The sequence below is a fragment of the Vigna radiata genome, chromosome 11 (genome assembly GCF_000741045.1).
Source record: "Vigna radiata var. radiata cultivar VC1973A chromosome 11, Vradiata_ver6, whole genome shotgun sequence".
Taxonomy (NCBI): Eukaryota; Viridiplantae; Streptophyta; class Magnoliopsida; order Fabales; family Fabaceae; genus Vigna; species Vigna radiata.
This window is the reverse complement of record NC_028361.1, coordinates 8862839-8876421: the sequence shown is the minus strand read 5'-3', so window position 1 is coordinate 8876421 and position 13583 is coordinate 8862839. Positions and strand designations below refer to the sequence as shown.

Genomic DNA, 13583 nt, shown 5'->3' with positions numbered 1-13583 from the left:
ACAAAAATATTTTGAAAAGGTTTAAGCACACGTGCGACCGCTCGCGTAGGCCTTGTGCTAAAAACCTTTTCCCTTTTCTTTTAAAAATTCAAAATCAATAAAATATTTTGAAAGGGTTTAAGCACACGTGCGACCGCTCGCGTAGGCCTTGTGCTGAAAACCTTTTCCCTTTTCCTTTAAAAAATTTAAAAATCAAATAAAAATGTTTTGAAAGGGTTTAAGCACACGTGCGACCGCTCGCGTAGGCCTTGTGCTAAAAACCTTTTCTCTTTCTATATAAAAAATACAAAAAATATAAAATCTTCAAAAACTAAAAACATCTTCAAACAATCAATCTTTCGGAAAGAACTACGTAACCCTGATTTCTCAGTATGACTGAGAATACGTAGGAGCAAGGTCAATCCTTGTCGGGCCCAAAAAACTAAAAAAATATTTTTGTTTCTTTATATTGTTGCCTTTGGGATAGTTAAACATTTTGCAAACCACATCTTATTTCGCGTATTTAATTAAAGGTACTGCCTTAGGGCAGGCGTTGTGGGGGTGCTAATACCTTCCCCACACGTAACCGACTCCCGAACCCGAATTTCGGTTTTCGCAGACCTTACCTTATTTTATGGTTTTTCCGTAGTTTTCCAGAATAAACTATGGTGGCGACTCCAAAATATATTTTTCAAATTATAAATTTCTTTCTGATCGTCGTCATCCCGTCGTGATTTTTCCAGTTGCGACAGCTGCTTTTCCTGATACTTCTTTCTCTCTCTTCTATTTCTCTCTCTCCATTATAACTTTCTTTCACCTTTTTCCCTCACGCACTGAAACATTTGTCAAATGTTTTAAAACTTTCTAAGTTTGAGAAAATTTAAGATCAACCCCTTCATTGATAAGGTCAAATGTTTTAAAAGTTTTTATGGCCTCTTTGTGTGACCCATAAAGGAGACCATAAACATGCCAGCAAACATGACTTTTAAGGTCATTCTGCACCAGAAAAAAATAGAAACCTTGAATCACATTACAAACTTTGACAGTATAAATGGTACAAAATCAAAGGCAACCAATCTTCAATCCTTGGCGAACCAATTTGTATGCCTCGGACTTACGATCCATGCAATTCAACGTCAACCCCTTCATTGATAAAGTTTCTATCAACCAGAAGGAGGGAACAGACACATAAATAATAATAATAATAATAATAATAATAATAATAAATCATTAAGAGATGGACAGAGAACAACTTGGGTTAGGAAACAACATCAATTTTCGTCTTCATTTAAAGTAGTATGAAGAAAGTAAATATCCCCCTGACCAGAAAGGAAAGGCACAGAAAAACACGTACAAAAAAATTCTACGTCCATGGTCTGAGAATACAAACTACAGAAAGTTCTTTTCACTCCTAGGAACAAGAACAACTCCCAACGTTTCCAAGTCAACGAATCCACTTTTCCCATTCTACGTCAATAATCTTATCACCATTTATTCCACTGATGATTACGCCAGGCTATCAGTGCATGCATTCATAAAGACAGCCCCATGCATAAGCCGAGTGAGAGCAAATCATGATTCCTTCTAGCTTCCCACAGCCGCAAGGGGAAAAGGAAATAAAAATACAAAAAATACAATAAACTCAAAACTACAGAGTTGGGGAATTTCAATCCCGCTCTAATTATCATCGTTTAAATTTGAACAAAGCCTCTAGTGTACTGTCAGCAGTACCAGCATCGCGGTGTGGCGAGCATGGGCCCGAATGACCAGGTGCCAAAGAGGGGGTGGAATATGAAGTGTCTTGGCAGGGCGGGGGAGAGATTGTGCGTTGTGGCGTAGAGGAGGATAAGGCGGTCGGCGACACTAACGGACTAGATGGAGAGACGATGGAGAGACTACAGGAGAGGAAGGAGGGGTGGCGGAGGAGGAGGTGGCAGAGATGCCGGTGGCGAGGAAGGATGCGCCAGGTGTGGGATATGGGGTCAAAGGTGTGGAATTCGATGAAAAAGTGGGACTTGGGAGTTGAGAGAATCGCATAAAGAGAGAAAAAGGGTGGAAAAGAAGGAGAAGAGAGAGAGAGAGAGAAACATTTGATAAATGTTTCAGTGCATCTTTAACGACCAGAGAGAGAGAAACAGAAGAGAGAGAAGAAGGTGAAAGGAAGTTATAATGGAGAGAGAAATAGAAGAGAGAGAAAGAAGTATCAGGAAAAGCAGCAGAGAGAGAAAAAGACTGCAGTGCCACGTAATGTGAAGTTAACGCCGTTTCTATCAATTTAACAGAAGGGACTTAATAACACCAAAATTAGTAACTTAGGAACCAAATTACATCATTTTTAAAAGCGGGTACAAAACAGAAATTTAGCCTCCAACTTGGGGACTAAAAAGGTATTTAAACCTAAATTTAACTATACTAAGGGTTATATAAATTTAACTGTGCATTATGTTTATTTAAATTGAAAGTTGAGTATCAAAATTCTCAGCTTTTATGATTTTCCTCCATTTCATACTGGATTTGAGTTGTCTAATAAGATAAATGAATTTTTACACGATTGGGAAATTGAAAAGAAAATATGGTCACCTTAGATAATGTTTCTACCAATGATGTATTGGTAAAAAGTTTAAAAATTCAACTCATTTTACAAAATTTATTTATTTGTGATGGTGAGTTCTTTCATGTGTGTTGTTATAGTCACATTTTAAACTTGATTGTACAAAAAGGGTTGGAGGTACTTGATAATGTTTTAGATCAGATTAGAGAGTATCAAGTATGATATAGGAGTTCTGAAAGTAGAATGATTAAATTTAAAAAATACCTTCAACAAATAGAAGACATTGATGCATCAAGTGAATGACATCTAGATGTTCTTACAAAAATGGAACTCAACTTTTTTTAATGCTTCAAAGTGCATTTAAATACCAACAAATATTTGTAAGTTTATGCTTATTTGATGAGAATTACAAGTATTACCCATTAGAGGAGACATGAAAAAGAGCAAAAAAAAAATTACTATTTTCTTGTCATGAAATTAAAAATTTGATTTTTACTCAAGTTATCTTACATTTAACTTCACTTTTTCCATGTTTGGAAAATTCAATGCCTTATAATGGAAAGTGTAAGAGATGGAGATGAAATTATAAGAAATATGGTTGAAAAGATGATTGTAAAGTTTGATAAATATTAGAAAGAATATAATATTGTTCTTGCATTTGGGCAATTTTAGACCCAAGAATTGATCCCAATAATATTGTTCTCTTTGTTGGAAGTAAAGTTAGGGAAAATAAAGGAAAAACTATACATGTTATTCTCTCAATACTTTCAAAACTTCAACTTCAAATACTCTAAAACATAAGCAAAGTGATCTCTTACTTTTATCTTCGATGCAGCCAAGCCCATTTGATGTAAGTTATTTATTTTGTTCTAATTTAATTATTATTATTCATATAAATAAACTTTTTTTTTATCAAGTTAGGAATTAAAAAAACGTAAATTTCAACTAGCAACTACAATGGAAAAGAATCAACAATATATATTTGGATGAGTCACATTGGATATTGATTTTTCAGAACATATAGATGTTCTTGAATGGTGGAAGAGTAACCATCAACATTTTTTAAATCTTTTTTTATGGCTATAGGAACTTGTCAAGCATCCTCATTACTAAAGTCGTCTTTGAATCAACATTCAATGTTGGTTTCATGACTCTTACTAAGTATAAAAGTTGTCTTTTATCAGAAAATATGTAATATGTAAAGAAAATTATTTGTAGTATTTGAATCAACATTCAACATTGGTTTCATGACTCTTACTAAGTATAAAAATTGTCTTTTATCAATATGTAAAAGAAAATCATTTGTAGTATTTGAATCAACATTTAACATTGGTTTCATGACTCTTACTAAATATAAAAATTGTCTTTTATCAGAAAATATGTAAAGAAAATTATTTGTACTTCTAGTTAGTTGAAAGCATGATTTTTGTGATGATAAATTGTCTATTATAAAATGTCATTAATTTTTTTTATACTTTTCATACACAATTTTCTATATCCTAATTTTTTTCTTTAATTTAATTTCATTGAAGATGATGAAGACAATAATAATAAAGATAGAAGAGTGAAAATGATGAAGAATGACTTTTGGGACTTTAGTAAAATTATTGACTGAACTTAATTTTGCACACAATACTTTGCTAATTGTTCTTTGTTATGGATTGTATTGTATGGAATTAGAGAGGTGGAGGAGATGCAATTGGGGTGATGACAATGTAGAAGATGATGCTGTTGGAAAGAATTAACAAGAAAAGTGACCACCATGGCTTAGGTTGGGCTGACCCGTTCTATAATCCTTAATTATAATCAAGCTTCAACCCATAAACTGAAAAGAAAAATTATTTTTTGCTGAAAAATAACACTATCAGTGTCTTCTATAAAGGGACTTAAAGCAATTTTAGTAAGAAATTATAGTAACATATAAAAATTAATGGAGTGTGAATAAGACTTTTGAATATTTCACAAAAATTGATTTATGTTATGAATATTATACTTGTTGGCATCTCTCTTTGCATGAGAGGTTCAGGTTGAAAATGGTTTTATCCAGTTCCATGATTCTCTCTAATTCTCCCTTTGCATCCCCTTCTCTTCCAACTTCAACGGTAAGATATTGTTCAACAACACTTTCACCCAATTGCCACAAAATTTATAACAACAGAAAGTTTAATTTGCTTAAAATTTTTCTCCAAAATTCCCTACCACTATCTTGTACCCAATTGCTTTTCTGAATCTATAGAGTGCCAAGTTGGAAACTTTTTCCCTGAATTATGATGGGATCATCAGAATTAGAGGATTTACGGCTTCTTCAGTGACACCCAGAAACCGAAAATTATCAACATGTTCTGCATCGAGAGATGGAAATGCCTCTGTTGAAACTGATGCACCTTTCCCTGCTGATTACTCTGAGCTTCTGGAACAAGTAGGCATTTCATGGTTCTCACTTTGCATCAATTTTTATTCGTTGCTACATTAAGCTGTGATATTGATGAACCAATGTTCTGGTGATTTGGTTAATTGATTATATTACATGCAATAGTGAATTGCGCAACAGTGTAAGTAAGATTCACTGAACCAACAAATTTATAAAATAAAAAGGTGGGACTTGTAGAAATTTGTTCTGTAGACTCAGATACAGATGTTGATTGAGTATTGAACATTAAAATCGGTGTCTTTGTTATTGAATCAGGCAAAAGTAGCTGTAAATTTGGCTATGAAGGATAACAGACAGCTAATGGTGAGTAACTTTTTATAGTAATTTTATTAGGAATCGAGAACAAAAGTTACAACACAGAAAAAATGAGGAGCTGATTTATTATAAAGCCTGTAATGAAAGAATCTTATACAGGAAATTGAGTTTCCCACAGCTGGACTCGGGTCTGTGCCAGGTGCTGCATACTTCAGTATCATAATTTTGGTTGGAGTCATGTTTTGTTGTTGTTTTATTTAATCAATATATAAAATGATTCATCTCACTCAGTACATCACAGGTGATGGGGAAGGTGGAATTGAAATGACTGAGAGCATGCAATTGATTCGGGAATTTTGTGACCGCTTCATTATTCCAGAGAAAGTCACACGAACAAGAATAGTAATCTTCTTGGTTTAAGGATTTGTTCTTCTTTGTGCCCCTGCCATGTCTTTCTGGATGAAAATTTAAAATCCTTCCTTATGTAAAAAATGGTTCTGTTCTCCTTGCATTTCTTTCACTTTACTTGAAAGTTGATGTTGGTTAAAAAAAAGTGTTTTTAATAGTACAATATAACCAAGTTTACATTTAGTTTCAAGTCTCTTGCTAACTCCAGTGCATATAAATTTCAATCACCCAGTTGCCATGATTTGATTCCATGGGGAATTATGAGTAGTTTGATTGGACCAAGTAGTTGTAATTTTCTTGCTTATATGTTGTCTTCCCTTTCTTCATACGTGTTTGTCTACAAAAGTGTGTTGTTTTGTAGAGATGGCTGTGTGAAAGATTTTAGTGTCAATATTCAGTTTCCTCATTCCTAAATGAAATTGATGCATAAACTTGTAATGATCAGTTTTTCCCAGAGGCTAATGAAGTTGACTTTGCTAGACAATCAGTGTTTAGTGGATCTTCTTTAAAGTTGGACTATTTGACCAAGCCTTCATTTTTTGAAGATTTTGGATTTGTTGAGAAAGTGAAAATGTCAGACAGAGTGAAGACAGAAGATGAACTTTTCTTGGTTGCCTATCCATATTTTAATGTCAATGGTAGATCCAAATGTCCTTTGTCGTTGTTTATATGAACAATGTGAGTTTCCTGATCAGAGTTCTTTGTATTTCAGAGATACTTGTTGTTGAAGAACTTTATAAAGAGGCAGTCTTGAACACAGAACGAAAACTGATTATTTTCAATGGAGAACTTGATCGCATAAGATCTGGATGTATCCTTTTCCAAATTGTACTGCTTTCTAATATGAATCTACCTGCTCCTATACTCCATTTTAAGAGTTTATTTTCTTTCATAAATAGTATCAAAGATGTGATTTTGAGAAATCAACTTCTATAACCTTAGAATTTCTGTAGTGTTCTTGGCTTTTTCAGATAGTATTTATCCTTGATTTGATGAAGATTATCCACCATTCTTCTACCCAAAGCTTGGTGCACTCACGAAGACCTTTCTACCTATGATGGAAACCGTGTATTACATTCATAACTTCAAGGGCCGCAATGGAGGAACACTTTTTAGGTGCGCTAGCTAAATTAACTTCACTTGGTCTAATATGTTAAAAGGCCATACTTAATATTGTGGTAATCTGAGAAATTTTTTATATATTGCTTGCAGAAAGAATGGAATTTCTGTCTGTAGCTAGACTTTGGTTTAATAACTGCATAAGTGCTTGTAATGATGAAACTTAACTTTTTATCTTTGGGTGCATGTACGACTTATATGTTGTGTTTTTACTACATTTTGCTCAGGTGTTATCCAGGACCCTGGAAGGTCCTGAGAAGAGTTGGGCCTAGGAAATATGTTTGTCTGCACGAGCAGAATAGTATGCCATCCCTCAAGGAAGTTGCTCTTGAGATTCTTCCATCTGCATAATATATCAGGAAACAGTAATGGTAAGCAATTTTAGTTTCCTACTTAACATATAACATAGTGCAATCACTATGGTGTCTTTTCTGGAGCTACAATATTGTCTTAATGTATGTCTTATAGACAAGAAACTACATTGGCATTAATTCAACAGTGCTGATTCGTTGACACCCTTAAGAGTACAAACTCCTACTGATCTGGATCTCTTTCTTCTTGCTACATCATAACATCAATCTCTTTCATCTACCACTTGGCGTCAACGAACTTTTTCCCTTTAATGTCTATAAAACTAGTCTCCTACTTTTTGGTTTGAGGAAGATTGATGAGAAAAAATATTGTGGATACAAAGATTTTTATGTTCACATAATTTATTAAGTTACTTATGTGATGAGCAACAGGGGTTGGTCTCAAGCTGTTCTGCAGAAATTTAGAAGGAACTCAGCACTTGCCATTTGATTAACGAAGTATTGAAGTTGGGGATCAAAGTAATGGCGTTTTCTAGCACAAAAGTGGTGTCAATGAGTGGCAATTTGCTACTTGTCCGACAGCAGAATGAAAATTCTTTTTGTTCGATTTTTTTTTTTGCTGATAGAATTACACACATGACCTTTTTCGTTTGTAAAATCTTCTACATAAAAGTCATTTACGATAAAAAGAATCTAGGTAGTGCTCTAACTTCGTTTAAAACGAGAAAGACTATATACAAGGATTTGAATATCGTTATTGCAGGCTTTTATTTACAATAAAAGAAAGCATTTCTCATCCAATGCAAAGCTCTTTCAAGAATACACGTTCCTTCATTCACAATTGCATTTGACATTACCTAACAGTCAAATGAAAATATGAAATGTTTATGCTTTGTGACAAATAAATTCATACCAGCAAGTAAAGAAACATGACTCATCATCACTACATTCCATTCATTAGGCTTAATTTTGACCTTCAGTTATATAGCTTCTTCTTTCTTCTTCCTCTTAGTATAAAACACAATTCTCAGACTTACCCACAACAATGCAACTATACTTGTTCAGTCACAAAACAATGTCTTTTGAAATTTGCATAGTGCCCTTTTGGGGACAAGGCCATCTTTTTCCCTGCATTGAGCTATGTAACCGTTTAACATCAAGAAACGTTAACATCACCCTCATCATCCCTTCCACCATTAACACTTCTCTTCCCTCTTCCCTCCTTCAACACCCTCTCATTCGAATCGCCCAGTTCCCGTCACCACCTCCACCGCCACCCCACCACGACCTAGCCCCGGACCTCGAACGCATCCTCGCCAACAACCCCACCCGACCCGTTTGCGCCATCGTTGACATCATGATGAGCTCCTGCTCCGCCCCCGTTTTCACAAAATTCCATATCCCCATGGTAGCCTTCTTCACCTCCGCCGCCTGCTCCGCTGCCATGGAACTCGCCACCTGGAAAGCCCAACCTTTAAATCTTGAACCCGGCGAGACCCGTTTACTTCCCGGGTTGCCCGAAAACATGGCAATTACGCATTCGGACCTTAAACGACGACCTCAACATCTTCATCCTCCGCCGCCGATCGGTGCATCACTGCATTACGGAGGAGCAACCAGGTTTCCTCCGCCTCCAGGAAAGGGACCACCGAACCACGGCGGGGGATTCGGGTTTCCCCCGCCGCCGGGGAAGGGACCACCTAAACTGGAGGAACCGCCACCGTGGCTGGATGATGTTCGAGAAAGCAGCGCGGTGATCATCAACACGTGTGATGATCTGGAGCGTACATTTATTAAATACATAACAAATCATATTGAAAAACCGGTCTGGGGTGTTGGCCCACTTTTACCAGAGCAGTATTGGAACTCGACCGCTTCCGCTCTCTTAGACCGTGACGTCCGGCCGAACCGCCGGTTCAGCGTCACCGAAGAAGAAGTGACCCAGTGGTTAGATTCAAAGGCACATGGGTCGGTTCTGTATGTGTCATTTGGTACAGAGGTGGGTCCCACCTCGGAGGAGATGGAAGAACTCGGTGGAGCCCTGGAGTCATCTGAAGAAGCATTCATACGGGTGATTCAGGGCAGTTCAAGTATTGGAGGTAGTGAAGAAGGGTATTTTGGGAATAGGGGTATGATAATACGTGGGTGGGCACCACAGTTGTTGATACTGAGTCATCCTTCAACGGGTGGGTTTTTGTCTCATTGTGGATGGAACTCGACGGTGGAGGGTCTTGGACGTGGGGTTCCGTTGTTGGCGTGGCCCATAAGGGGTGACCAATACCATAATGCCAAGTTGGTGGTGTCTCATCTTAAGCTGGGTTACATGGTGACCGATGATATGTCGGAGAAGATAACCAAAGATGATATTGTGAGGGGAATAAAGAAGTTGATGGCCGATAAAGGGATGAAGACAAATGCTGAGATTCTAAGTGCCAAGTTTCAGCATAGGTTTCCTAGAAGTTCACTGGAGACTTTAGATGATTTTATTCACCATATCAAGCATTCAGGCGTCCATTGCTAAGCCCATATGTTCTTTCTACTCAATTGAAGAACTGACTATCAGATTTAAATAATGAAAAGTGATGATGTTCTTTTCACAAATAAATGTTATCTTTTGAACAGAGAATGTTACTGTGCAGATAATTTATACAAATTAAAGTGCAAATGGATAAGGAAAATAAGAAATAAATAAAATTGAACTAAATAGATTGAGAAAAATTAATTTCATAAACCTAATAAAAATAAAACTCTTTTCCAGATATATCATGATTAAAATAAATCTTTTCCACAATTGAAGAAAACAATATTTTTACATTAAGAAAAGTGATCACATAGTACATAATATATATATATATATATATATATATATATGAGTTTGCTAAGATAGTTTTTCAGTTGGTACACTTCAAGTTTAGGTTACAAAAATGTTCTTGTTGAAAAAGAAAGCTAACTTTAAATCTAAAGGTATTTTAATAATTTTAAAATTTAATTTAAAATAAAAAATAAAATGTAGTTATGAAAAATTCTGATTTGTCCACGTGTACGAGAGAAGTTATTAGCTTTTATTATATACTTTTTAAAAGGTAGTTATTTTTTAAAATAAAAAATAAAATAAAAGGTAGTTGTTTTTTTAACCGGGTTTTATAAATCTAGATTCTATAAACCCAGACAAGTTCTATAAACCCATACGGATTCTATAAAACCAGATGAGTTTTATAAACCCAGACGGGTTCTTTAAAGTCATGGAAATAAAAATATCAAAAGATACCTTTAAATCATGGAAAATATGTTGCTTATGAATATGATCCACCCATTTTTAAAAAAACAAACATAACTATAAAAATTATATCTATTTAAAAATATTATAATTAAAAATATCCCTTAAGCAGTGGAAAATAACTACTTTTCTTTTTATTTTTTATTTTAAAAACCAATTAATGAATAACTACCTTTTTTATTTTTTATTTAAATTAAATTTTAAAATTACTAAAGTATCCTTATATTTAAAGTATGTTTTTTTTAAATAAAGATATTTTTGTAACCTAAAATTTAGTACACTTTGTTAAAATGTATCAACTGAAAAATCAATCCCCATATATATATATATATATATATATATATATATATATATATATATATATATATATATATATATATTAGTTGTTAATTATATTTTTGGTTTCTAAAGGGTGAAATGCATAAATACAATACTTCTTGCCTAATGACATAGTGACAAATGATATTGTATCCAAGTGTACTCTTCTCTCCCCCTTCCCCAACTCTCTTGAACAATTTGTAGATTGACCATTCATAATCTATTTAACAATCAATTTTTAATGAGAAAAAAAATTCGTTGAGTAATCATCTCAAAATATTTTAATGCAAGAATATTAATAAATTTCTTCGGTTAGAATGCAGATACGTAAATGATATCTTTTTAAGGAATTAGAAAGTGCTTATTTTAAGAATCTCCTAAGTCTTAACTGAAGTGTTGGTTACACTATTCAGTATTCTGTGTCTACTGTGGCATTATTTATGTTCCTTTACATAAAATAACATTAAAGATGAGTGCATTTTTTTTTCTATAAATTGATTGACGGATTTAACTCGGATTGGTGTTCTTCCAATACACTCGATGTAACCATAATTTAGGGTTTCATCACAGTTTCCGGTTTAATAATAAGATATGCCTCGGATAAAAGTAAATATATGACAAGTCAAATATATAAAAGGAGCACTTCACATGGGTCCAAATAAGGATCTGGTCACCAATAACTGCTTCTGCCTAATTTGCTCCAAACCTTGGGTGGAGGTAGGATACAACCAGGGCATGACGACTGTTAGATCCTAAACAGGATGAAAATTGAGAAACTATCATAAGCATTTCTTCCTGACATACCAAACATGAACGATGACTATATTATAATGGATGTCTAAATTTTGGAAGATGAGAAAAGCAATACTTAGGCAACTATAACTCTCGGGAATGTCTTTTTGTTTTGGAGAGACCAAATTATCTTTATAGTTTATTTTGTATGCCTAACTTTTTAACTTCTAATTTTATCAGCAAGACCGACTCATGATAGAGAAAAAATTAATGGCCAAGGGAAAGAGTTATATTACTTTTGCGTCAAATAGATCTTGAAAATATTAGAGTGGAACCAAAACAAATATAAAAGTTTAGCCTGACAAATCGCTTCTCCGTCTATGAATCTCAACGCCTAAGTAATCAACTGGACCTTGAACTGCCACATGAGGCTTTTCAACCTTCACTCGAACAGCAAAAATTTCTTTATGATTTGTCAGAGTAGTTATTGCAATTTTTTGGGCCACTGATTCCAGAAGGTTGTGAGGTGACCCTTCAAGAACTTCCTTAACTATACTGCATCACAAAATTATTGACATGTTAATAAGATTACAGCTACTAAATTAAGACATTAACCAATACGAAGAGTGCCACTAGAAGTTCATGCAATCAAATGACGAAAGCAGAACCAAGACGTTCTAAATTTGTTGGCCGCTCACTCATATATTGCTGTGTAACTAACTGTATCAGATAAGTGATCAGTTTTGCCAGCAGTTGCGAGATCCATCCAAGCATCTATATCTACCACGAACTTCTGGCCCAGTTTCCTTTCTTCTGGCTTTGCTCCATGAAAACCATGGAATGACAATCCCCTCAGTACGAGTTTGTCTCCACATGGCAGTGCATTAGATTCCATTTTAGCTAAAACAATCAGCAAATAGAAATATAAAGGCGTATTTTATTTTAAAAATGAAACTAAATAGTCCTTAGTTAAACTATCTCATACTGATTCATATAATAAGCAAATAGTAACCATGTATGTCAAGGCAGCAGTAAACCAAAGCAACAACAAAACTAAAGTATAGAATATGTACATTGAATTGCTCAACAGAAAATGTTTTAGCTCATAATCAAGATGGAAATATAGAACATTGACTTGCTCAGTATCATATACATGTACACCATGTACATTCGAGTCAAGAATGTGTCTCTTAACAACACAAGTATGTAATAAAAACACAATTTGTCATCGTTTAGCACCTCTCTGCTATTAGCGAAATACAGGTTAAGTACTGAAAAGGTCTTTTATCTGAATTTTATACAACCAAACAGAAACATAAACTCAAAAAAAAAAAAAAACTTCCTAGAGATTTTCTTCCAGCCAAACCAAAAATACCAAAAGCATATAGTTTTAATTGAAATAACTAAAATAAAAATCCATACAGATAACATCATTATGGTGAGTAGAATAAAGGGCTAAAGGCATCTTTGTTGCAGTTCTGTATGTGTCATTTCAGGTTACTTGTTTCAAGTAAATAGAAATTTAACTTCGTAAAAGTCGAAACAATTTATTCATTCCACAATGTCTAGTTTTCCAGGTTTCAAATTCTGTTTTATCCATGCGAAACAAATTTGGCGAGTTTGAAGAGAAAAAATTTTAAAACCCAAAACGAAGTCGTTTGGAATCGCCAGAGTGAAGAAAACTCACCGATTAAGGGGTTAGGGTTCACTCTTGTTCTTATTCAGCCCCTTCTTCGTTCCTTCTTCTCAACTGCGTCGCGCCACTGTCCTTCCCTCGCCGTAGTTCGCACTCGCTCGCCGTCTCGGTCAGTCGCCGTCGCGATCTCTCCTCTGTGCGAGGTTGGGTGGAGAGGAAAGTGATCCTTCTCGGTGCCTCAGTTTAGTGTCTCACCAAGTGGATATTAATGCACTTGAAATGCTGCCATGCACCGAAAACATATATATTATATTATTTATAGTATAAATTTTTTTAATTGATTTTTAAAGTAGGAATTAGAAATAATTTAGTTAGGAAAATGATATTTTAACACTGATTCTTTTGATACTATTTGATATTATACACGTATCAAAACGTGGTTGAACGATTTCAAATTGAAAAAGAAACTTTGATTTTTCTCTTTCAAATATGTCATTATTTCAGTTTTTTTAAATTTGAAATGGTCTAAGTGTTAAAATTATGTCAAAAAATTAGTGTTAAAATAT

At 34.5% G+C, this 13583-nt stretch overlaps 3 protein-coding genes across 5 annotated transcripts in view; 2 read left to right on the top strand and 1 right to left on the bottom strand.

Annotated features, from left to right (window-relative positions):
* LOC106778016 (protein LOW PSII ACCUMULATION 3, chloroplastic) overlaps positions 1-7684 on the top strand; it is a 9833-nt gene extending 2149 nt beyond the window's left edge. Inside the window, exons 2-11 of one of the 3 annotated variants that reach the window (XM_014665894.2) lie at positions 4211-4632; positions 4767-4949; positions 5217-5264; positions 5376-5415; positions 5518-5618; positions 6070-6262; positions 6337-6435; positions 6623-6740; positions 6971-7114; positions 7487-7684. In XM_014665894.2, coding sequence (XP_014521380.1) covers positions 4564-4632; positions 4767-4949; positions 5217-5264; positions 5376-5415; positions 5518-5618; positions 6070-6262; positions 6337-6435; positions 6623-6740; positions 6971-7094 — 975 coding nt within the window. In that variant the 5' untranslated portion in view covers positions 4211-4563 and the 3' untranslated portion in view covers positions 7095-7114; positions 7487-7684. Of the gene's footprint in view, positions 1-4210; positions 4633-4766; positions 4950-5216; positions 5265-5375; positions 5416-5517; positions 5619-6069; positions 6263-6336; positions 6436-6622; positions 6741-6970 lie in introns of all 3 variants that reach the window. The other 2 variants (XM_014665895.2, XM_022775989.1) reach the window with 2 other exon arrangements.
* Positions 7685-7826: 142 nt separating this feature from the next.
* LOC106778014 (UDP-glucosyl transferase 73B2-like) lies at positions 7827-9673 on the top strand. The gene has a single exon (XM_014665893.2). The coding sequence runs from the start codon at positions 8100-8102 to the stop codon at positions 9573-9575; it is 1476 nt and encodes a 491-aa protein (XP_014521379.1). The 5' UTR covers positions 7827-8099; the 3' UTR covers positions 9576-9673.
* A 1961-nt stretch (positions 9674-11634) lies between these two features.
* On the bottom strand, positions 11635-13300 carry LOC106777055 (dihydroneopterin aldolase 2). The gene is made up of 3 exons (XM_014664562.2): positions 13069-13300; positions 12080-12281; positions 11635-11936 (listed from the first exon to the last, which is right to left on the bottom strand). Exons 2-3 carry the CDS (start codon positions 12274-12276, stop codon positions 11735-11737), a joined length of 399 nt encoding a protein of 132 aa, XP_014520048.1. The 5' UTR covers positions 12277-12281; positions 13069-13300; the 3' UTR covers positions 11635-11734.
* Between the last annotated feature and the right edge of the window lie 283 nt (positions 13301-13583).